The 26356-nt window shown below is 29.1% G+C and overlaps 4 protein-coding genes across 13 annotated transcripts in view; 2 read left to right on the top strand and 2 right to left on the bottom strand.

The window, feature by feature from the left end:
* The window catches only part of LOC123267841 (solute carrier family 35 member B1 homolog), a 33308-nt gene extending 17610 nt beyond the window's left edge, over nt 1-15698 (bottom strand). Inside the window, exon 1 of the mRNA XM_044732719.1 lies at nt 15680-15698. The gene's annotated coding sequence lies outside the window, so the exon portion shown is untranslated. The remainder of the gene's footprint in view (nt 1-15679) is intronic.
* Nucleotides 843-15449, bottom strand: LOC123267840 (formylglycine-generating enzyme). The gene is made up of 5 exons (XM_044732717.1): nt 15317-15449; nt 2546-3140; nt 2309-2480; nt 1154-1337; nt 843-1086 (listed from the first exon to the last, which is right to left on the bottom strand). Exons 2-5 carry the CDS (start codon nt 3093-3095, stop codon nt 928-930), a joined length of 1065 nt encoding a protein of 354 aa, XP_044588652.1. The 5' UTR covers nt 3096-3140; nt 15317-15449; the 3' UTR covers nt 843-927.
* On the top strand, nt 3335-9931 carry LOC123267838. Its single transcript, XM_044732714.1, has 5 exons — nt 3335-3509; nt 3648-3812; nt 6444-6688; nt 6786-7410; nt 8144-9931. Exons 1-5 carry the CDS (start codon nt 3459-3461, stop codon nt 8795-8797), a joined length of 1740 nt encoding a protein of 579 aa, XP_044588649.1. The 5' UTR covers nt 3335-3458; the 3' UTR covers nt 8798-9931.
* LOC123267837 (uncharacterized protein DDB_G0283357-like) lies at nt 13223-26307 on the top strand. Of its 10 annotated transcripts, none has more exons than XM_044732708.1 (8): nt 13224-14643; nt 15467-15597; nt 15718-15830; nt 18433-19180; nt 20212-21911; nt 22814-23273; nt 23768-23869; nt 25134-26307. In XM_044732708.1, coding segments are annotated over exons 2-8 (3465 nt in total). In that variant the 5' UTR covers nt 13224-14643; nt 15467-15595; the 3' UTR covers nt 25474-26307. The 10 variants fall into 10 exon arrangements, with proteins under 10 accessions (XP_044588648.1, XP_044588647.1, XP_044588643.1 ...); XM_044732706.1 differs by having other exon boundaries at nt 13224-14609; XM_044732707.1 differs by lacking the exon at nt 13224-14643 and adding an exon at nt 14702-14717.
* The last annotated feature ends 49 nt before the right edge of the window (nt 26308-26356 follow it).

Raw genomic sequence — 26356 nt, forward strand, 5'->3', positions numbered from 1 at the left:
AAAATTATTTACTTACCGACTTTTCAATGAATTTATTAAATTTTTACACAAGAAAATTATGAAAATAAATTTAGCAGATACTTAATAATTTTTTTTAATTAATTATGGCAAAAAAATTAGAAAAAAAAATTGACATGTAGAAATTTTAAAAAATAAAAAATGCAATTTTTTTGAACAAATTTGTTTGTTAAAAAAAGTTTAAAAATTCTCTAGTGACTGCTAACTTTAATCTCATAAGAAAATTATTGAAATTAAGAAAGCATTACATTTTTATAAATTATAAATTGTGTTAGATAACAAACTTAAAAAAAAATTTTTTTCTTTAATTTAGATAATTTTAGAAGACACCTAAAAATTTTTTTGAGAGTTGTAAGTAATTTATTATATTATATTAAAGTTAGCAGTCACTTAATTATTTTTTAGTTTTTTTTTTTTTTGACAAATGAATTTGTTCCGAAAAATTATTTTTAAAAAATTGCATTTTTAATTTCTACACGTCAATTTTTTTTTTGCCGAAAAAATTCTTAAAAATATCAAATATCTGCTAAATTAATTTTTATTTATTTATTTATTGCAAAAATGACAGATAAAAAACGGCGTAGAAAATTTTCCTACCCAATTTTTTTGCTAAATTTTTTTCATTATGATTTAATTTTTATAAAAATCTAAAAAGTTTTTAAATGTCTTATAAAAAAGTAATAATAATTATTTATTATCGCGCTTAACAGTGACTTGCCTTGAAACTCGTAAATATACGATTATGAAATTCTAATTGTTACCTATTATAGTAAATAACTTTGTTATCAGTATTGAAAAATGGTAAAAAAAAATATGAACTACTATTTTCGCTTGCAAAATAATTTTATTAAAATTATAAATTTGTGTAAAAATATCCGTTCCATTTGAAATAAGTATACTTAATTATAATTAAACATCATCCTTTGCACACCTGAATCCGAGATTACCAGCCGATGTATCTGGTGTGTTTTGATGACGAGCCATGCATCTATACCTAAAGCAATAATTTTCGTGACAAAGATATGAACCCCCTTTCTTAACTTTGTCACTTCCCGTTGCTGGTCCCGTCTGTAAAATTATTATTTATAAAATTATTGAAACAATAAGTGGAAGCAAAAATGATGAATAAACATACAGGATTGTGAGTTTTATCTTTGGTATGTTTTACAGACCACCAATCGGATGTCCATTCCCAAACATTACCAGCAATATTGTAAACACCGTATCCGTTTGGTGGAAATTCAGTTACCGGTGCTGTGCCTTTGAAACCATCTTCAGCGGTATTTTTATTTGGAAATTCACCTTGCCATATGTTAATTCTATAACATAACAATAGTTCACAATATAGCAATGTCAGTTCTTAATTATTGATATTTTTAAAGATATAAGCTCATCACAATGTTATACTTATCAAGAGCTTTCATTTGAGTACCCACATGCATTTTTATATATTTTTCATATATACATATATATAGAATATATATATAGAATAAATATATATATATAGAATAAATATATATTTATATATATATATATATATATATATATATATATATATATATATATATATATATATATATAAAATATATGAAAAGTTGATGTGGGTACTTGAATGAAAGGTCTTGATGAGGATAAAGTCGGGATGAGCTTATATCTTTAAAAATGTCAATATTTCACAAGATAGCAATGTCAGTTCATAATTATTGATATTTTTAAAAACATAAGCGCATCCCGATGTTACACTCATCAAGAGCTTTCATTTGAGTACCCACATGCTTTTCTGACATATTTTTCATATATACATATATATAATATATAATATATATAAAATATATGAAAAAATGATGTGGGTACTTAAATGAAAGGTCTCGATGAGTATAATGTCGGGGTGAGCTTATATATTCAAAAATATCAGTAGTTCACAAGATACAGGGTAATTTTTTAACTATTTATATTTTTGAAGATGTGAGCTCATCCAGATGTTACACTCATCAAGAGCTTTCATTTGAGTACCCACATGCCTTTCTGATATATTTTTCATATATCCATATATATATAATATATAATATATATAAAATATATGAAAAAATGATGCGGGTACTTAAATGAAAGGTCTCGATGAGTATAATGTCGGGGTGAGTTTATATCTTTAAAAATGTCAATAGTTCACAAGGTAAAAGGTCATTTCTTAATTATGTATCTAGAGATCGAGCATTTACGAGTACAGCCTAAATACTTATCATAATAAATTGACTATTAGTGAAAAAAAGACCCAAAAAATTATCATTACCTATGTTTATTATTTGGTGTCAATTTATTACCCCAAGGATACAATCTGTCATCAAGACCGCCTTTACACGTGACTTCCCATTCTGCTTCAGTGGGCAATCTTTTTCCTAACCATGTGCAGTACGCAACAGCATCGTTCCACGATACATGGATCACTGGATGGTCCATTCTGTCTAAAAATAAAAAACTAAAGTTGAACCATCCAAAAAATAATCTAAAAAAAAGTAAACATAAGTACAAGTGATATTAGAGTCCGGCCCTTCAGGATGTCTCCAAGATGCTTTATCAACAGGCAACCACCAAGGCGCCTGAGCGACAGCTTGCTCAATTTTCGACTTAACTTCTTCACTAATCAGCCCGTCGAACACAAAAGAATTGCCAAATTTTTCTGCTTCTGTCTTATACCCAGTAGCGTTGACAAAAATTTCAAAGTTTTTATTGCTGACCTCATACTTGTCGATATAAAAACTGTTCAATTCTACCGGCCTTATTGGGCCTTCGCCGTCTTGGGTAAACACCGGCTTATCGGTACCAATAAAATAAACTCCAGTTTTTATCTTTACCATTTCATTAGGCACACTTTGCCGTACTATTGATAATAAATTGTCACTTATGTCTTTATCATAATCTTCTGAGTGATTAAATTCACTCGAACAATATTTGTTGTCATTTTTAGAACTGTCACACTTTGGACGGTTTAAATGTTTTCCACAACAATTTTTATCTTCTTTATTTCCATCAGCAAAATTTATTACTAATATTATTATTAATTTAAAAAAAATTTCCATTATTAAATTATTTACAATTGCTAATTTTCCCTAAATATAAATGACCTGAAAAAAAAAATTATAAACGTTCAAACGTTGACAAGTAGTTAAAACTTACCTCATATTTCATAAGCGATAAGCTTTGATGTTTAAAGAAAATTAACGAGAAAAAAAACGATAAAAACTTTTAATATATTGATAAATATTCTTTTGTCTTTATTTGGAAAAAATAAAAAAATTTATTGCATTGTCTAACGCTTGAAGATAAGCTGTATTAACGAACGAGAAATTTCTCGTTTATTTCAATTTATTTATTATTGTAAATTGTACTTGTAATTAGACGAAAATGAAGTACTTTTTCAACAGCTGGCGAATTGTCGTGCGATGAAATACAACCACACATTTTTAGCGGTAAAATTTAAAAATGATATGAAGGTATTACATTTATAGCTTCGTATGTTTTTTTTTATTTAAAAAGTCAATTTCATGGTATTGAAAATCATAAAATAATATTATCCCAGTTAAATGACACATAACAATTTTAATATCTTTATTTAATGTCATTTATTACAGAGATATTCGCATGATGATCGGATAATGGTATCATCGGTAATATCCACACATGACGCTGACTTTTTCAACAGTTTGTATGATAATATTTGCTTAATAGCTGATAAAACCTGGGCATTTGATAAACAACATCATTATCGTAAATTAAATCAACGCTTGTGGGTTCAGGTGATGTTATATAATGTTATTATCCTATTATAAATAACTTTTATTGAATTATTTAATAGATTTAATAGATTTTATTCTTTAATTTTTTATAATTCAATAATTTTTTTGATCGCTTAATTTTTACTACACTGAAAAATAAATTCAAGAGAAAAATTCTTGAACCAAGAAAATAATTTTGAAAAGGGTAATTGTCTTGAATCAAGACGAAAAATTATTGAATCAAGTAAAATTTCTTTAAATCAAGAAAAATTTATTAGTTCAAGAATTTCTCTAGTCAAATCAAACTATTAAGTTCTTCAAAATTATATAATTGATTCAAAAAAAATTTTTTTTTCTGTGTAGACTTTATTGAAAATAATTAAAATTTTATTTTCAAATTCAAATTTTAAATGATGATTATATTTTGTCTAGGCGTTAAACAATTTCAAAGAGGAATTTTTTTGCGCATTCGGAAATCCTACTAGCTACATATATCACAATACTAAAACCATAAGGACATTAAACTTTTTTGCCAATCGATCGGATTAAATCCGAGCCTAAAAATAAGAAAAAAAAAACTACTCCAAAAGGGCGTATATATTTTTCTATCGACCTTTTTCTCCCTTTATGTAGAGACAAACTTGTTTCATATCATAAAATTGTACAAAAAGCATTTTTGTTAATTTTGGAAATGATCCGTTTTTCCTAAAAACTTATGATCTTAGTTTTAAAAATCTTATGTTTGAATTTTTATATTTTTATACGAACTATTTTCTTGTTTTTATTAAAAAATTCAGTCCACAGAATGTTTTTCATTAGTATCAATAAAATCCTTCTTGGAGTGAATTTCACTCCGGAAGAACTAAATCAATTAAAAAGTTAATTAATTTACACCCTATTCTCACTTCACTCTTTCTGCTGTAAGCTGTAACATCCTGTTTTAACTATAGGGGCGTAGTGAGTTGTAGTTTATTATTATTCAATTAAATATAGTCATTAAGTTAGGACACAATTTGAGAAGAAATAATTAATCTAGTTTCAAAATTTTATTATGTATTAAAACTTTTAAAAATAATTGAATTAAATTTGACCAAATGGAATTGTAAAGTTGCAAAATAAATGTAAACTCTAAAATTTGATAAAAATTTATCTTTGTGCAAATTTTTCTTTTACATTAAATAATTCATGAAACAAAAAAATTAAATTTTTTGAATCACAATGTAACGTCCACGTTTTCAAAATATAATTATCTAATTAGTCCCCGGCTCGAAATTTGCTCGCCGGAGTCCAGGGTCATAAACGGGGATCACATTATCAATAACAACATATAAACAAAACACTTGATTTTAAATAAATCAAAGAAAAAGGATACCTCTTTATTGGCCTGATCATGTTAATAAACGATATAAACAATATAAGCAAATTAAACAATATAAATAATACATTAGAACACTCTTTTCACACATATTCGCGGTTCAAAATCAAGAAACAGTATAAGCAATATACACTAATACAATAGAAACTTTCTATCCAAACATACACGACGGTATTCACGGTTCAAACTCAAAAACGCGGTCTACAAAATACTAACTAGTTTCCCAATAACACCCCCTACCCCCTCAGGGCGACTAGCCGTCATCCCTGTAGGGTCCTAACTCTACCCTGAGAGCAAGTGGAGAGTATCCTCCTCGCTCCCACCTACACGGCTTATGATCACCTACTGTACCTCAGCTGAAGGCTTCGGCACGGGGAGTAGCACTTTCATCCGGTTGGTTCACGATACTTACCTGGGCCTTGGTCAGACTCCAGGTAGAGTATCATCCTCTAGAATTACTCGGTGAAGAGTATTCGTCCGAGTAATTCTCCCGAGATAGAATTGCCTTTCAAAATTATTTTCAAAACGGAACTTAAGATATTTTTGAATCATCACTACAAACGAAACATCTTCGCCATCTATTGATGCTCGCGCAAGCTCAACGATCGTCGAAAATTTTCCAAGTTTTTATTTCCCAAACACAATTCTTTAAAATAATAATCGTAATTTCTTTCATTATCCATCCATTCGTTTCGTCAAATTCACAATTCTTTATCATTTTAATCGTAATTTCTTTCATTCTCTATCCCTTCGTCGATTTCCCATACTAAATCTTGCTTGGTATGTATGGGACTTATAAAATTTCCGCTTACCTAAATTATTTCTCACAAAATAATAATCGTCATGTCTTTCATTATATATCCATTCATCGCTTTCCCATACTAAATCTTGTTCGGAACTTAAAATAATTTTCCCATTATTTTAATTTCTTTTACAATTAATTTCTTTTGCTCGATTAATTCGCTCGGCTTCATTATAATTTCTCACACGCTTAATTTCTTAATTTAATCATACCTTCGGTAACAATAATATAATATTATTAACTAAATAAATACAATAATTAAAAAATAATCGCCTCACTAATAACAATAATTGTTTCTATTAATTTTTAAGTAATTAATAAAAATAAACTAAAATACTCAAATACAAAAAGTAAAATCTGGGTCATAACAAATTGAACTTAAGAAATTTCAATACTTTTATACATTAAAAAAAAAAAAAACTTTTTAACAACTTATAATAAGTAAAAAAAGAAATATTTTGACTGTAAATTTCAGAATTTCAAGTGGATTGAAAAGTATTACGATAAAAGTTCACCACGTCGTGTACGTGACGTAATTCCTGATTCTTTGTTGGCACAATATGGTAACTATAAGTATAATGAGGCCCGAGAGAGTCTGTATAAATCAAGCCAGGAAACATCTATATTTCATAGTGTAAATTTACATTCACCGGATAAACCAACTGAGCCATGGATGCTTGATGAAGTTGAAAAATGGTTTGCCCATTTAACGCTAAAAAGGTCCGCAATTAACTTTAAATTCGCAATTAACTTTTACCCTTTATTACTTCAAAGCAATTATCTAAAATATTAATATAATTTATTTATCTTTCATAAGTTCATTAAACGGGTTAAAGGGTATCAGCTTCTTCGATGAAAGCATCAAGCTAACTACTGATAATGATGAATATTACGACAAATGTTGTCCATTGCTTTACACAATCGACAGTGCCACTGAGTTAGAACTACAAAGACGTATTGCTAATGACAGTGTTAAATGCCTGTGGAGGTCAAAAACGACGCCAGCAAAAACACCGTCTAATCACGAACAAGTAACACAAGGATACGATTGTTCACGCGTTAATCAGCAACACCAGCTGCGTGATAATGATCATAAAAGACTTACAAGTGAACGAAAAAACGACGATGAATCATTTAGCAAATGTTTTCAGTGTCCTTCTGGCGTTAATAAAAAAAAATTGCCTGATTATGAAGAAAAAGACTGTAAAATATTCCAGAAATCGTTACCTTTGTTGAGCCCAGAAGTACCGGAGTTCTTTCCTAAAGAAATGATTGTAGGCCCTACACGTCTGGATGTTCGCTATGAGTCATCAGTACCTCTACCTCTCCATTATATTCCATTAACGTCCTCGTCAGCCACAGAGAGAAATTATTATCATGATAAGTTATTTCCTGTTATTAGCAGTAGACCACAGTTGCCAAACTTCAACGCGATTTTTCAAGTAATTTTCATGCTGTATTATATTATTTATTGTGCAGTAAAAAATTTTTTTTTACTGTCTAAAAAAATACTTGACATTTTTTTTCAACACAATAATAAATTGTTATTTTATCAGTTTATTTTTTTCATACTAAAATAATATTTTCTAAATGTTATCTTCACTTATTTTATCCTTGACTACACCCAAAAAAGTTGACTGATCGTTTTTTGAAAATTTTTGTACAAAATTTCATTTTTCTTCTAATCTAATCACTCAGATTAATTAATTGGCTATTTAAAATATTCAAAATTCTATTTTGGAGATTATAAAGTACATAATTTTCATTATAATATTATATTTTTAACAATGTAATCAATTTAAGAAAAGATTGGTCAAGAATTTAGCTTCAAAACAAAATGGTTCTATTTTAATAGCTGGCGCATCGATAAGTGCGCGAAATTTGAATCTAATATCTAGTATGGGATTAAAAATGACAAAAATTTGGTTTTAAAATTGAAAAATTTGAGAATTTATATATTTTATATTATTATTATTTTTTGTTAATAATAAAGAAGAAATATTTCTTAATGTTACACTGATTTTAATAAATGATTTTAAATAGGCAAGAAAAATTTTTTACTGCATGTGTACTGCATTTATGCTTGTTGAGTAGAGAAGCGAGACAAAGCGATCTATAAATAAATTTCTGAGAATATTAATACATTAAAACCAAAACCGATAATTTCAATTATAGAACCCGGGTATTCCACTAGTTACATCGCCTATAATGACCCCGCTGATCAGATCACCTCACCACTGGATTCCACGAATAGCTCCTCCTTTACAAATTCAAATTCCTGTCTGTTGTTCAATAGTTCCACATCAGAATATTGCGTCATTGCAATCAATTTGTCCTATTAACCATCACCGGCCGTCACCAATTCAACTAAACGATAAAATAATACAATCATCGCCGTCGGCTAACAATTTTAATAATCAATCGGCGATTCCTGTTTATCAACAGCCTCCTGAGTTGTACCATCATGATTACAAGCGTAAATCTCACGGCGTTGATTTTAATAATTTGATACTGCTCACGAAGAGTGCCATGAAAGTGAGAAGAAACCAGTCAAAAAATCCACAGCAGAGTTCAAGTTTCATTTTGGAATCACGCCAGTCGAATTTGAAGTCTGAAGACGATGTACTTCAATGGCTGAATAAAGGTTATCAAAAAAGAGCTAAAGAGTTCATAAATATTAATTCTCTTGATACAGATTTGAATGAATTTGCTGGAAAGTTAGACAATGGTGATAATGACAAATTTGATAACAACGCTGATTTGTTGGAACATGATAATAATGATGATGAATCAGTGATTAATAATGAAACCGAAAGTTTAAAAGTATGAAAGTGTTTTATATTGTTAAGTGTTTTTGTAAATTAGAAATATTTTATGGTTAATACTTGTTAAATAACACTTAATTGTTCTTCATTGTTTTTTAACATTTCTTCTTTAGTCTAATAATTGATTTAAATGTATGTTTGCTTTGAAGAAGACACACGTTTTCTCCGAACGTGAGAAAATTTGAACATTTTGGCGAACATATTATATATTCGAAGCAAAAAGGTAAATTTTGATCACTTTATTAAAATTTTAGATAACTTATTCTAATTTGACATTATTCGACGTATAAATTAAAATCAAAAACTGTTTCTTCTCTTATTTTGATTGAGTAATTTACGATTCTTACATACACACTAACAAATGACAAATTATGGGTTAGCTCACGTCAATATAAAATTATAAGATCAATAAATAATTGGAACATGTAAAAAGTCATTCAATTATAAGTTGAAAACTTTTACAAGTACAGTTTCAAAAGTTAGTACCATCAAGATATAAACTTTCTAAATTGACGGTACGTTTTGTACTTTGAAGAGGAATAGTTCTTGAAAATACAGGGTTTGTGCTAACCCATGAGAGGTGAAGTTGTGAACTACAGAAGACATAGTTCCAACTAACAAAGTTTTTGAGAAACCATACTGTTGACTCATACCGATCAATAGAAAGTCTTAAATCCGTGCTTCAAAAGCTTGAAAATTATTTTACATTTTTACAATGTATGTATGTTAGGTCATTATTGATAAATCCGAGTGTAATACTAATTTTTTTTGCACACGTACTGTATAGAGTCATTATTTTAGAAGTGCTAGCGTGTGCATCATTACGTTCCCCTAGCTTTTGCATAATTAATTGAATCTACCCCGGAATTCATGCTTCAGAGGTTTTCCAACTACTATCCAGTAATTACGTTTAAAACACTTAGGGGGGCTATCTGTATTAAAGACCAAAATCAAAAACTGCAGGGTTTATTTGCTTAGCAACTAGTAATTTCCTAGAAGTGGACTATTGATTTTGAAATTAAGGTATTTCTGTAAGGTAGGAGCGAACAAAATATAGCGTAACCAACCCTGAGAGCTAGCCCTAAAACTTTTCGCTGTCGACAAGCTATCTGAACTCGGAAGTATTAGATATATACCAAAACTTTTGGTTAGTTAGCAAATAGTTATCAGTTTGAAATTCTTGTTTGAGGAAACTCTCAGAAGAAAAGGTTAAATTGTGGTCGTGATAACTAAAAAGGTTTGTGAAGATTTTATTCTAGGATTGATTGATATGGCCAATAATTTCTGCGTCACTTTGAATAACTCCAATTTGCAATAATTGTTTTAAAAATAATTAACTTTTACGAGTAGTTTATAAAAATATCAATAAGAAAAATAATTAAACTAAGAAATTTATCTTGGTTTAAGTAAATTTTACTTAATTCAAAAATTGATATGATTAAATTCTTTAAAATGATCTTTTGGTTCAAGATTTTTTTTTCTTGAATTATATTTTCATTTTTTGTTGGTGTAAGAAATTAAAAATTCATCCAATACCTCTATTTTTGTAGTTAGATTTTACTCAAAGTTTTCACACAGAAATAGACAGACTTATATATATATATATTTTATCACGTTTTATGCACACACATATTTACATACATACATACTGATATAGATGGTAATATCCGTACCTATAAATAGAAAAAAGTCTTGTGATATTCTTTAAATTTAGAAACAAATTTTCCATCACAGCAGTTTTATATTATAGTTCTATATTTTGATAAAGGTTTTAGAGCATATATATATTAATTAAAAAAATCACTCACGAGAGCCGTTGAGTTTCTATTACTCAATAAAAATCTTGACAATTAAAGATTGATCGATAAATTTTATCGTCGAAGAATTGAAGATACACGGAGAAGAGAAACAAGGTCATGTCAGTACTTGAGTCCATTAATTTAGATGACTTTTATAGCTTTTTCAATGTTACTAGTGATCATTATTTCTGCATTACTAGCCAGAGTGTAATTATAATAAAGAAAGCTTCGAAACGAAGATTTTGAAACAACGAAAAAAATTTCTCGGTTCCTTTGTGATGCGAAAGGAACAAAAGTAAAAAAAAAAAAAAATCATAAATTTAAGTTATAGGGTAGACAGCTGGGGAAACTTACAACCATGAACCTCAATATAATAGTAGTGATTCCAGCAACAGGGCATTTCTGTCAAAAAGACTACTAAGGTTTCAAGGGTCTGAAGTATCAAACGTAATATTATTTTCTACGCTAAAGATTTTTTTCTATCCAACAAAAATTGGTTATTATTTTTTGTTCAAAAACTTTTTTCGCAATCTTTTTGAAATAAATAATATTATTATTCTTTTTCGCAATCAATTTGAAATAAATGACTTAAGGAAATTATAATTATTTATTTGTACAATTTTTCTTATAGGTCAATTAAATAGACGTCATTAGTGACGATTAAGTATTTAAGGTAATTAAGATTACCGTGATGTTATCAAAATTACTTTAAAATGCCATTAAAAATTGGTCAGTAATTAAAAAAAAAAAAATAATAATTGAAATGAATGTAGAATTGTTATTTCAAATATTAAGTTTATCGTTTTAATAGTGACGATAAAATTTTATCAAATAAAATACCGGTGTATTATTTTTTATAGACTGTAGCTGATTAATAATGAAAAACGTCGAAACGGTTAGATATATTTATACAGCTACAATTATGATTAATCAGCGTGTAGCAAACAAAAAGACCTTGAACTGCTGATTTTGTTCAAGCTACGTTTCATGATTACTATACGCTCTGGCAACGTCGCATCAGATCGAGTTCAGTCAGCACAACCCGTCGCCTAGCAACAACCCGAGTCTGGTAAGGTCAGCATAACTCGAGCCAGGTTACTTTACAACTACGTAGAGTATAACGCATAACTTATAACTATACGTTAAGAAACGATGCGAATATAAAGACCCAGAAATTGAAGTAACTCGATTGAATTTATGGCACGTTTAAATTTATTTATAACTTGTCTTGGATACATTTTTTTATCACTATACTATACTAACGTGTATTTATTTTTTAAATCTTATCTTCTATAATCGATATTGAAAATCTGAAGAGATTATTTAAAAAAACAAATTCAAGCGAGAAATTTTTTTTATTTTAAGCGAATTTCATAAAAATTTTGATAGTTTATATTTCAAGTTAAATATTTAAATTACGTAATGCAGCAAATTTTAATCGATTAGAAATTCTTTTCAAGCCTATCAAAATTTACGGTTCAAGTCGGAACATGAATAAATTAGCATTTAATGAGATACAGTAGATGCAACAGTCAGGGCCCAGGAGACAGTTATGTCTGTTGATACATGTGTAGTGTGTATAGTCAAAGTCAAAAAGCAGCAGGGAAGGGATCAGCTGCAACTAATTCCTGCTATGCGTTGTTGCCAGATTCTCGAACTACGTCATCGTGAAACAGAAATTGTTACGTAACGTAAGTCGAGAGAAATAGGAACTAGTAACTGCCATTAAATTTAAATTACGAGCGTCTATAAATTTGTGGTAATATACTAAAAAGGTGGCAAAATTAATATCCTATTTTACGATAAGCATTTTAATACCAGAAATTTTATCAGGCTATTTTGGACACACTTACATTAAATATTTTATAGCTTTCTATAAATCTCAGAATGTCCTTAACTAAAAAAAAAATAATAAAAAAAATGTCGAATTTGTACTGTAGACAATATTAACAGTGAAGATAAAATAATGGCAGGGAAGTAATTTTACTTTATCAGTAAGATAATTACTATAATATCTACTAATGCTTTGGTCGTTACAGCGACAGCGTTAATAGTTATACAAGCATTTTTGTGCATTAGTAGGAGGAAATATATCATAGTAAGCTGAACAAAAGTTTTCAGGAATAAGTTTTTATTTGTAGTGAGTGTCGTGAAGGTTAGTAGCTAGTGAAAAGAAAAAAAGGGGGAGGTTAGAATAATCCAGCAGCAAACGACAGACCGACAGACATTGTACATTCATTTCAATTCCCGTGCTGAATTATCCCACTGCATAGTAATTCCTGAAACTTTCGTCAGTTAGTAGTTTCACTAAATCCCCACTTCTGGCAGTTTACGTTTCCAACAGCCGTATAATCAAGAATTTCAGTGGGGGTAAAATCAATACGTGGAAGTTCCCAAGCCTGGCTCTGGCTCAAACCTATTAAGCTCTTGCTGAACATATACATAGTGCGCAGTATACACACTGAAGCATATACTATACGTATAGTAGATATTTATATAATATAAATGAAAATATACAGCTATAATGCCATTGGAAGGGCGGATACTGTTCCCCACTGATTTTTCCGCATGGAAAAAATAATATAAACAATGTAGCTCAGCGTTCCGACAGGAAAAATTACTATTTAAACTCTACTGAAACTTAAATAATCAATACAAGTTTAGAATTGGTCGGTTCTGACTGGTTTTGCCATCAGCTTTGACTATTCTATTATACAACATCCGTTCGCTTTACAACTACAGAACTTACATGTGGAAAATCATTAAAGTTCATATACATCAATACATCAATACATGTAATGCTCAAACAAGTAATTAAAGTGAACTTAATCGCCTTTAATCAGAAGATAACATAAACGCTAGCATAACAGCAATAACGCTCAAACTAATTATTAAATACTTATAATATATAATTACAAAAAGGTTATTAAATTTTCAATTGAGTACATTTTATATCATATAACTCAATTAACTATTTGATTCTGATATATTGTACAGTTATATCTTATATCTGTATTTTCCGGCTGGCATATTTTGTGAAAAGATCATCAATTTTGAGGTAGGGGCTTTTATGTGTTGAAAAAAGCTAAAAAAAAACTACCATCTGATTCTAAATACGCATGCACACAGTCTACTTTAACGCTATTGGCTCCCCACTCTTGAACCTCGACGAGTTAGGTTGCTCAAAAATAAATAAACTTCAGCTTTCCCCCGTTTTAAGCGGTAGATTTTTTGTTCGGTCTGTTAGGAATAACGTGAAATAGAATGGAAGCAGATGAAATTAAAACTTAAATCCTGAAGAAGTTATACGAACGTATTGTAAGGTAGTGTTGATTGGGTTTAAGACTGCTGTGCGCATGCTGAGTACATGTGGTGTATGCCAGATGTAACTGTAATCCGACTCCTACTCCTACTCCTACAAGAACCCATATCAAGTTTATGTCATCCGCCATCATACCATCAAGTCCCATACCAATACCAAGTATTTAAAGTTTTACCAGTACAGCACAGCACAGCACAGCACTGTACCATACCGTCTAGCAAATATGTACAGTGTACAGTGTACAGTGTACAGTGTACAGTGTAATTTGCTAATACAATGTAATGAGTTATTAAACCCAACGATACTCTAGGGACTGACAGGCAGGGGCAGGGACAGGGGGAAGTAAAGCAGGCAGGCAGAAGCAGCAGCAACCAGCACAGCACCTAACCAGCAGAAGCAGACATAGAAAATTAAAGAGACGAAGTGGGGACGAAGTAAAGCTCTTTCTCCGGCACGATCGCGATGTTTCATCACGCTCGGCGCATGTCGCTAGCCGCGTTCTCTCAGAATACAACACAATACTGAATACTGACACAGCATACATACCAACGCTGAACAGATTTCTGAAACTCTGACCGCGGTCATATCATATCACGTTTATTTCATCTGTCCTGTTATGTGAATTCATTAACGCGCCGCCATATTTGCTGACATTGCGTACCGGGTAAAGACAAACACTTCTGAAGGACGATTGGGTACGATATTATTGTTGTGTACTTTAATAGTATAGTACGTATCTACTATGGATACTCATACTTATATAAATATTAAATACATTTGTATATATACGTTGAGATATAAATGTACGCATACTTATTAATGTAAATATATCATTTATATAGTTAAATACTCAGTGATATATTATATACCGCTAATATTTAATAATAGCTTCGAATATCGCGCGTTATATTTTATTTTATAGAATAGTGTATCTATAGTGATTTTAACGTCAGCCATGTTTTTTAATCAACTATTTACTACTATTGTTAAATTGTTATTATGTGTCATGATCTATTGGATTATATTGTTATTTTACCAACAAAATATTAAGTAATAATTTCAAACTGTTATTGTTTATTATTATTATTATTATCATCAGTTTTAATATTTTGAATCTTGATAGTTGTTTCTTTACTAAATTCAATTATTTGGTGATTTATTTAAATTGATGTTGATTAAATTAACACTTTTGGCGCTATGATATACCGTTATTTATTTATCAATCTATAATAAAGTGTAATGTGAAAAAAACTTGTTGCTTTCTAATATTCTCTAGTGCTCATTAATTTTTGGCAAAACTTTACAATAGAAAATTAATGAAATTAGCAGATATCTGATTGTTGAAGTAATTTTATTTTATAATTGAAGTAATTTATTTAAAATTTTTGTTTATTAGTATTACCTTCATTTTTTTCCGATGACATCAAAAACTCGGACGTCTGCTACTTTCAGTATAATTAGATGATAAGATAGTTTGTTCTTAATAAATTTAGTTAACTTTAGCTAAGATTGAAATTAACACATATTAATGTAATGCTCCTATAAATTGCAGCGAATGAAATGGCTTGTTGATATATTAAGATATATAATAAATAAAAATATATGCAACACTAACTAAAGCACACGATTACGTATACGATAATAAATTGTTTATGATTGTCATCATTACTGTTGACAATGAATGTAAGTAATATTTACTAATAAATTTATTGTATTTTTGATAGTTTATTTTTATTTATGAAATTGTAAATTATTACTATTAGTTTTTTTTTTATTTTAATTTTTTTATAAATATATTTTAAGGGTGGAAATGAACAGTCCAATCCAGGAACCAGATTTTGACGGATTTGATTTCCCAGAAAAAAATAATAAAATTGATACTACTGAAGAAAACGAAACTGGATTACCAATATTAGGTTAGTTTTTTTTTATTATCATTTAATTTATATTAAATAATTAGGAATACATTTTTTTTTTTTTTCAATTTTAAATTTAAAAACTATTGATTTTTCCATGAAAAAATTAATAAATAACATTTTTTTATTATCTGAGCATTGTATGAATAAAAATATAGCTAGCCATAATTTTTAATGACATTTTTCAATGCATAACCTCAAGACATAAATTTAATAATAGACCGTAAATAATTTAGCGCAGAAAAAGGAAAAATGATAAAATTTTAATTTTTAACTAAGATTATAAAAAATTTAAAACTTACGATTGTAGCGAGATATGTGATTAATTCCCAGTTTATTGGACTATTTTTTAATGGCGGGTAATTTAAAATGTGTTTTTTATTTTGACAACACAATATTTCAAGACTTAAAATAAAATCTATTATTAAATATTATTCAATGTAAATTTATGGACTATTAATGATGAATTATTGTGATTGGAAATTCAAATATTTAAAGTAGGAATTACTTTTTTTTTAATTCTAAAAGTAACAGCCGCGCCTCTGGCGGTAAAATTTTTATAGCAGTAAAAAAATTAAAAAAAAAACAAAAGGTTAAAAGAGATACCGCGGCGGCGTCAGTTGATCCCACGAAAAAGTGTAACAAACATCAAATATTGGCAATCAGATAATTATTGTATCCAATAAATAGATTATATTGGTGTATTGAGATGTGTAACAATAGTTGTATTACATTTGTGGAAACAAGTGTTTCTCCTAAATAATTGAATCTTAATCAACAATTCACACATCAATACATGTGTATTTAGTACCGTGGTGGGTTAATTGTTGTTTACATTAGTTATATATTACATGTGGTTTTTTTTATTTAATTATCCAAACATATAAATCTCTACAAATTAGGTTTAATTATTTTTTATTGTACAGAATTCTAAATTTTAATTAATATCTTCGGAAAAATTATTGATTTTTTTTTAATTTGAGGTTAATTACCCATTAATTAAATTTCAATTATGATCACAGACAAAATGATGTGAATAACAGATTTTAGACGTTGTTTTTTAGTAATCCAAATTTACACAAAGAATTTTATAATATTTGTTTGAAAAATCACTGACATTTTTGGAATTATTTTTTTTTTATTTTATAAATTACAAAATTTTTTTTTCTAAGTGTCATTTAAATTATTAAGTTTATTGTCAATAATACTAAAGTTAGCCGACGTTTTTAATGTTTTGATTTTTTTTTTTAATAATTAAATTACAACAAAAAAATATTTTTAAAAAATTACACTTACAGTTTTTAAAGTTTTTTACAAGTCAACATTTTTTTTTTATTCTTTCGTAATCATTTTTTCAATAAAAAAAAATTCTAAAAATTTTTAAAACATGATTCATAAAAACAATAAAAAAATACATGAAAATATGATTCATGATTTTAAACAATTTTATTTTTATTTTTTTTTTTTAGTCAGTTTTTTCAGTGCAATAAAAAATTATCACTAATCTTGAAACATTTGTTTCATAAATAAAAATTATGAATAAACCAGTAGGAAAATTTTATGTGAATGGAAAATCACCAGTATGAAATAACTTTTTCTCACCTCCGGGCGGAAAGCGTCAACTTTCGTCGCGCTGCGCTAAACGAAAATGCCGCTTTCCGCCTCCGTCGAGGAGAAAAATAGTATACACACCACGGGCAGTAAATAAGAAAGCCTCAGATCACATGTTTGTTGACCTCGGCTTCGCCTCGGACAACAATTACATGTGATCTGAGACATTTCTTACTTTACTTCCCTAGGTGTGTAATATACTAATTTTTTTATCAACAAAAAAAAATTCTAAATAAAATATTTAAGGTGCAAAAATTGATTTTTTTAGTTTTTTATGTAAATTTTCAAATATTTTTATTTAAAGTTGTAAAATTTATGTTTAGCTTCTCAGTTTTATTTATTGAAGTAATTAATATTGATTTTTTAATTGTCTATCTTATAATAAATTTGATTATTTATTATATTTATTAATAAAATAATAATAACTGAATAATTTAAGTAATTAATCGATAATAATATTTTAAATAGTAAAAAAAAAAATTAAATTTAATAATTAATCCTTCAATTAAGTTAATAAATTTTTAATATATATAATAATAAAATTAACCGACATTTTTTATTTTTTTATTTTGCTTTATTAAATTATAACTAAAAAAATATTTTTAAAAATTGCACTTTTAGTTTTTAACAAGTGAAAAAAATTTTTTTAATTTTTTTGTAATAATTCTTTAATAAAAAAAAATCAAAAAATTTTTTTAAAAGTCGGCTAACTTAATTTTCATATATATATTAATAATACTAAAGTTGGCCGACGTTATTAATTTTTTAATAATTAAATTAGAACAAAAAAATATTTTTTAAGAATTTTACTTACAGTTTTTAAAGTTTTCCACAAATGAAGATTTTTTTAAATTTTTGGTAATCATTTTTTTAATGAAAAAAAATCTTAAAAATTTTTAAATGTCGGCTAACTTAATTTTCATTATATATTATTGCAATTAAATGAATAAAAATTTGAAATAGTACTAATTAAAATTAATTTTTATTTCAGAGGAACAAATAAATATTGTTAAATCATTGGAGTGTGTGTCGGAAGAGTTGCCACAGTGTGAAGTCTGTTCGCAGCAATTTTTAACGAAAAAAGAGCTAAGATCTCACATAACTCTCCACCTTGGACAGCCTAGAGTTGTATTAAAAAGGTGTTCAAATTTGCATTTGGTAAAAAAAAAAGAAAAAGACAAATACAGTTTGACTCAAGAGAAAAAAGGTTCGCTTAAATTAACACTGAAGAAACAAAATCACCGTGATTTTGCGGTAATAAGCCGTGATTTGGATTTCGACAGTGATAATTCAGAGTCTGAAGAGGTGGCAGGTTTAAAAAAAAATAATAAAAACGAGGAGGAGGAGGAGGAGGAGCATGAGGATACTCTGGATGACAATAATGGCGACCAGACAGATCAACCTCCACATGAATTTGAAAATGTGATGGTTAATGAAGACGATAATTATCAGGATGATAATTATGATAATAACGATGAGGATAATTTTCTTGAAGATAATGAAGAAAGACCATCCGTGGAAATTAACGAAGGTGATTCTGGGGTAGGGAGTGATATGGCCAACACTTGTGAAAAAGATGATCAAAATGTTGACGATTTACATAACGTAGATAATTATCAGCATGAAGATGATGATAGAAATAATATAGAAGAACCTGATGACCCAGAAGAATCAGACCCCATTGACGCAACTTACAGGGAAACTATTGAGAATTTAAAAAAAATTGGTGAACAAACTAGGTACGATCATGTTTTTTTTTTATCATTTTAATTAATTTTAAAACCAGTTTATAGATAATACTTACAAGTATCTATCTATTATTTTAATGGCCGCAATAAGTGCAAATGGCAGTGACCAATTATTTGACAAAGTAGTTTATCATTTATTTTTATCGAATTGACTTTTAAAATTGTCTAGGCTGGTAATAGCAAATGTATTTTTAAAATAATTACTTTTTAAAATTATCAACACTAATTAACTAGACTTGCTAAATTTTTATTTTGTTTATTTATTTATTTATCAAAATTTTAAACCCTGAAGCCTTAGCTCCCTAAGGGCCTTAAAAATGAGTACAAAAGAGATAAATAACATAATATCACTAATAACAAATAAAATAGTAATAACTAGCAACCTTGCAGTCACTATATAACTTATGAACTATAATAAAATAAAATTTTGCTTTATTAAATAATGACTTTTGTTAAATTGCACTGCAATTTTTTAACTATTGACATTTTTAAAGATATAAGCTCATCCCGATGTTACACTCATCAAGAGCTTTCATTTGAGTACCCACATACATTTTTGATATATTTTTCATACATATATATATAAATGATGTGGGTATTCAAATGAAAGGTCTTGATAAGTGTAATGTCGGAGTGAGCTTATATCTTTAAAAATGTCAATAGTTCATCAGATATTTGTTAAATTGCACTGTAATTTCTTAACTATTGAAGTTTTTCAAGATATAAGCTCATCCCGATGTTACACTCATCAAAAGCTTTCATTTGAGTACCCACATGCATTTTTGATATATTTTTCATATATACATATATATAATATATATAAATATATAAAATATATGAAAAATTGATGTGGGTACTCAAATGAAAGGTCTTGATGAGTGTAACATCATGATGAGCTTATATCTTTAAAGATATCAATAGTTTACAAGATACAAGGTAATTTTTAATATTTAAAAAACTTGAAAGCTGGGGTAGATAAAAAGATAAATAAATATGTTTAATTATAAAATTAATAATTCCAGTACAATTAGAGAAGAAATGTCTCCAAGAGACGAGGACGACAGTCCCGATGAATCATCATCAGACGCAATGACCTCCCGGATAAACGACAACGATGCCTTGAAATTACTTTCCAACAACTCAGCAATAGAGCTTTACCCAGCAAAAAAAACTTCCAGCAAACCTACCAAAAACAACAACGAAGCCCCCCGGATAAACTCAACAATAAATTGGAACCAGATCGAAAACCTATCCTCCAGAGACAGAGACGACAGTGACGAGCATGTAAATAAAGATGGTGAAGCGTCCAAAGACAACGCAGACAACAGCACCGAGGCGGGTTTGTTGCTACAAAATTTGCTAACAGAGCATCATCACAGGAAAAACAACGAGGAAAGATCCTCTCAAAATTCCTCCGTAGAAACTGAGTATGTATCTCTCGAAAGATTAGCTGAGACAGTGAACAAATGTCGTGTGTGCAATGAAAAATTTAACGACATAACAATGCTGGATGATCACAGACTAAAAGCCGGTCACTATCAGTGCAACGTACCAGATTGTTCATCTCTAGTGTTCACAACCTCCGGTGAATTATCGCTGCACAAGTTACAGTCACATGAACCTCATAATAACAATCATCCTCTATCACCAACAATAAGTATTATCCCATCCCAAGTGAACCACCAATTATCACCTAGAATTACTGAAAGTGCTGCTAGTTTAGGACACAACTCCCCGGGTATGACAAACCATCGTTCCCCGTCGACTATTTCTCCTCATACAAACTCTCCTCACAATTTATCCCCGCATCCAATGAGTTTAGACCCTTTGAACCCGCTTCAGTTAAATCGTTCCTCGCCGCTGGCTTCTCATCAAACCCACTCGCCTTCATATTCCTCCCAGCAACACCATCATCTCCAACAGCAACAACAGCAACAGCAACATCATCCGCAGCAAGACCACCACTCGCTTCATCATCAGCAGCAAATGATTCCTCCGATAAATTTCGACCAACTACCACCTCCAGTACAACAATTGGCCCAACAAGTCCAACGAATGGCACTACCTCAGCCCCAAATGCCTCCGACACTACCACCGGGTGCTAATACGATGATACCTGGGCCAAATTACTTCGTTCAACCCTCGGGCAGACCTCCGATGTACCACCGCATGCCTGGTGGTCCGGGTCATCAGCCAGGTCCTCCTCACAATATGCAGTATCCACCTCACTTGGCCCACCTATACGGTCCTCAGTACGGCGGACCGTACTCTCAGTACCCGGGTCCGTCCCAAATGCACCCACAAATGCTGCAGCAAATGCAGCAGCAGCAGCAGCAACAACAGCAACAACAGCAGCAGCAGCAGCAGCCTAGAGGTCGATATCCCCCAAGTATGATGCCAAATGCGAGAGGTCCCAGACCGATGGTTCCTAACCAGGTGCCTAGGCAGAGGCTCAAGAGACCTCTTCCTCCGCAACCTCCCCCGGCTCAAGGCCAGCCTCAGCAGAGAGTTGCGGAAGCTAGTACTAGCAAGCAGAGGAGGATGGATCTGTTGATACCTGATAGGAATGAAGACGCGGATTGTCATGTTATTGCGCAGCAGAAGAGGAATGATGGAGTGCCGATTATTCAGAATGTCCAGGGGGCTACTGGACAGCCGAGCTCTAGGAGTGACTCTACTATTCATTTAACTGATTCTATTACTCTCAGTGTTCGTCAACCTGGTGAGTTTTTTTTTTTTTTATTTGTTTTTTGGGTTTTTTTTTTAACATTTTTTCTGTTGGATTTTTTTTTTTTTTTTTTAAAGTATCTGTAAAATGAGAGTTGTTATTTATTAATTGTTGAGGAAATATTCGAGGGATTAATTTAAATTGTTTGGTATAAAATATGAAATAATTCAAAGAATTTAGAGGAAATTTTGAGAAAAAGTTTGCGTTGAAGCTACGGTTATTTTACAATTCTAAGAATTTAGTTGAAAGGAATTTGATGAATTTTTTATGCCTTTAAAAAATACTTGGGGAGTAAGTTTGCTTATTTAACTTCAATTTTCTTCTCTTGATTTTCTCTTTATTGATTTTTCGCCGAGATATTCGGCTGTGAGTTGGGCAAAAAAATAAATTTTATCTTTGATCATCGATATCTCAGTAATTAATCACTGTAAAGTAAATCAAAGGGCGGTTTTGAATATTTTAATAAATTTCCTGAAAAAAAAATTTTCAATATTAATTTAAAAAAAATGTAAACTTGATTCAAGAAAATAATTTTTAAGAGGGTGTCTTGAATCAAGACGAAAAATTCTTGAATCAAGTAAAATTTCCTTAATTAAAAATCAAAAAAAAATAATATTAGTTTAAGAATTTTTCTACTCAAATCAAGAAGATTAAGTTCTTCAAAATTATATACTTGATTCAAGAATTTTTTTTTTCTGTGTAATTTTTTATAATTAATCTAAAAAATTGAAAAAAATTTTTACAAAAGTAAAATTTTAAACTAAATTTTTTTCTTCAAGTCAGACATCTCATTTTACGGAATTTTTACTTAGAGTTATTATTTGTTGTAAAAAGTTATTTTTTACATCTGAAAAAAGGAAAAAGCCAACGGAAAATATGTGTTTGCTAATCTGAAGGTTCCACTCCAGCTCAAGTGCAGAATCCAGGGACGACTCCTGCGAAAAAAACGGACGCTAAAGCCGTAGCCAATGTTTTGGCGGCTCGAGGCATCACAGTGACACCTACGGCGAATAAAAATAAATCTGGGGAACAGCAGAAGCAACAATCACCGGCGCAACAACAGCAACAACCGCAGCAACCTCAACGGACTGCGGCCTCGACCTCGCCTTCGGTTACCGCTCTAAATTTAAACTCTGCCATTTCTATTATTCCTGCGAGTACTCAGAGAAAGCAACAGCAGCAGGCAGCACAACAACAGCAATCGCAACAGCAGGACCAGCAGTTTGCAGTACCTCAAAATAAACAGAGCAAACAGACTAATCAAGAGATCGAGAGGCCGCCGAGACCGCCGACGATTGATCTTACTCAAGAGTCGGGACCGTTGATGGCTCATACAAGAAGAGGAAGACCAACCAGGTAATTTTATTTATCACTTCTTAATTAATCTTAATTAACGCTTTTCATTTTTCTTCTTTAAGTAACATTTTTATAAATTATAATTTCTAATCCTGATTTATAAAAAAAATGCTTCAAAATTTTTTTAATGTTGGAAAATATTTAAAATAATTTTGATTAATAAAATCTAGTTAATACTTATGGATTAATTTAATTTTATTAAAAATTAAAAAAAAAAAAAGTTGTATTAAATTCTGTATGTCATACTCTAGTAAATTTATTCCTAAAATATTGTATATGAAATATTGATGTTGAAAAAAAACTCTCGGAAAGTAAAATTAAAAAAGTTAAAATCGGGTAAAAGTTTAAATAGACACGAGTTTTTACATTTTTAATCATTAACGCTTCAAAAAAATTTAATGAAACTTTTTATGAGTTCCAAACGTAGATATAAATATAAAATTAGATAAATAAAAAAATTTTTTTTTTAATAAATAAATGAAATTATTTTTCAGAGCTGCATTAACCTGCCAAATATGCGATAAAAGTTTTCAAAATCAAGAAATTTTAGTTCAACACATGGCATCTCATCGCACGTCAAATAAATTAGACTATAAGTAAGTCAATTAAATTATATACTAATACATAAATTTTTTAATTTTCATGATATAAAATTAATTTTCATAAAAAATTTCTTAAACAAAATAAAAAAATTTTTTTTTTATATTTACTGTCTTAAAAAAAAATATAGTCAATATAGTTTATTTTAAAGTTTATAATGAACAAATTCAATCTAAATTTTTCCTTCCTCGGAATGAAACTCATCAGTTTCATCCGCTAATTTTGCATTGATCTGAAATTGTTTCGCTTGGAGTGGCTCAACTCGATATTTAAATCCAAGTAAAATGAAAAATAATTTATTATTGATTATTGGTTATTTAAAATTGTTAATTCAAGCACTGATGAACTTTTTATTATCATTAATAATTCATGGTAATACTTTGACATTTTTAATAAACACAACAAATTGAAATAATGTAGACTCTATAAATTATTACCTCCTGAAAGTAATTAATTATCAGATTCTCTTGAATTATTAAAAAATAATTACTAGTTCATCGACATAGCCCTAATTAAAAGTATTGGTGGAATAAAACCATTAAAATTGCCATAAAGTCAATTTATTATGATAAATATTTAGGCTGCATTCGAAAATGCTCTATTACTAGAGACATAATTAAGAAATGGCCTTGTATCTTGTGAACTATTGACATTTTTAAAGATATAAGCTCATCCCGATGTTATACTCGTCGAGACCTTTCATTTGAATACCCACATCAATTTTTCATATATTTTATATATTTACATATATCATATATATGTATATATAAAAAATATATCAAAAATGCATGTGGGTACTCAAATGAAAGCTCTTGATGAGTGTAAAATTGGGATGAGCTTATATCTTTAAAAATGTCAATAATTAAGAAATGACCTTGTATCTTGTGAACTATTGACATTTTTAAAGATATAAGCCCATCCCGATGTTACATACATTAAGACCTTTCATTTGAGTACCCACATCAATTTTTCATATATTTTATATATTTATATATATTATATATGTATATATGAAAAATATATCAAAAATGCATGTGGGTACTCAAATGAAAGCTCTTGATGAGTGTAACATCGGCATGAGCTTATATCTTTAAAAATGTCAATAGTTAAGAAAGTACAGTGCAATTTAACAAAAGTCATTATTTAATAAAGCAAAATTTTATTTATTTATAATTCACAAGTCACGATAGTGACATAGTGACTGAAAGGTTGCTAGTTTTATTTATATACATGACTAATAATTTTTTTTTTGTTTATTAGGTGTAATCTTTGTACAGCGGCGTATCCAACATCACAAGGTTTAGTTTTGCACAAGCAGAGCTATCACAAGGAATTGGACAGCGCTCCAACAAATGGTGGCACAGAGTTAGCGATTCCAGTGGTAGATTTGAAGTCACCGCAAACGTTGTCCAGATTGACTAGTTTGGGTATTCAAAGTTACATACCTCTGTCGCAATTGAGTGCACAAACTGGTGGTTATTTTGCATTACCAATAGTTACTATAGACAGTCCTCGTAATCCTAACTCATGTAATCTAGGTGCACTTGGTGCTACGTCGATACTAAGTTTAGGGCCTTTAAAACACCTGTCTAACAGGTAACTATAATAATTTTAAATAGAAATTAAAAATATATATATATTTATATGTTTATCAGATTTCTAAGATACATTTACTGTTGACTACCATTTTGATGTTGGAAATAAACCATGACATTATTTTTCTCATTTTGATCGACGCAATTTTAAACAGAAAAAAAAAATAAGTTATCATTAATACTGTTAAATCAGTTGGAAAATATTTTATTTTTATTAAGATGATTTACTTATTGTTAAAAATTTTTTATTAAAATGTAAAAAATTTATATTTACTTTGCTTTTTAAATTGTAAGTAAAATTTATTTGAAAATTTTTATTTACTCAATCGAATTATTGTGTTCTATAATTAATGGGGCAAATAAATCATAAATGCATCCTCAAAAAAAAAAAAAAAAATAATCAAATATTTTGTAACTAGAAGGATCAAAATATGTTGATCATAACTTTGTATATAAAGGTGAAGTTTTTTATGACTATCATTATCATAAAATTTAGAAGTTTAAGTATTTATTGAATCATAATAATAAATAAAATAAAACAAAAATATACATTGATTAAACAACAGCTCAATGATAAATTGTCAAGTATGACTAAATGCATCAATTACTTACTTTTTTATATTTTAAATAGAGCAGTATTTTTAAATTCAAATTTAACAAGATATTAAATATTTCCCATAATGTAAATACATTTAAAAAAACTTTTAAAAACATTTGAAAAAACAAGTTAAGCTGATAGCTGAATTATGATGATTTATAATTAAATTAAATTAGCACAGTGCCTCCTCTCTAAGATATTTTAGCTGCGTCCAATTTTTTTATTAGTTACTATTAACAGAGAAAAAAATAACTTGTTGTACATTAGAGATGGAGCAATGTACTGTTTGA

The sequence above is a fragment of the Cotesia glomerata genome, linkage group LG6 (genome assembly GCF_020080835.1).
Source record: "Cotesia glomerata isolate CgM1 linkage group LG6, MPM_Cglom_v2.3, whole genome shotgun sequence".
NCBI lineage: Eukaryota > Metazoa > Arthropoda > Insecta > Hymenoptera > Braconidae > Cotesia > Cotesia glomerata.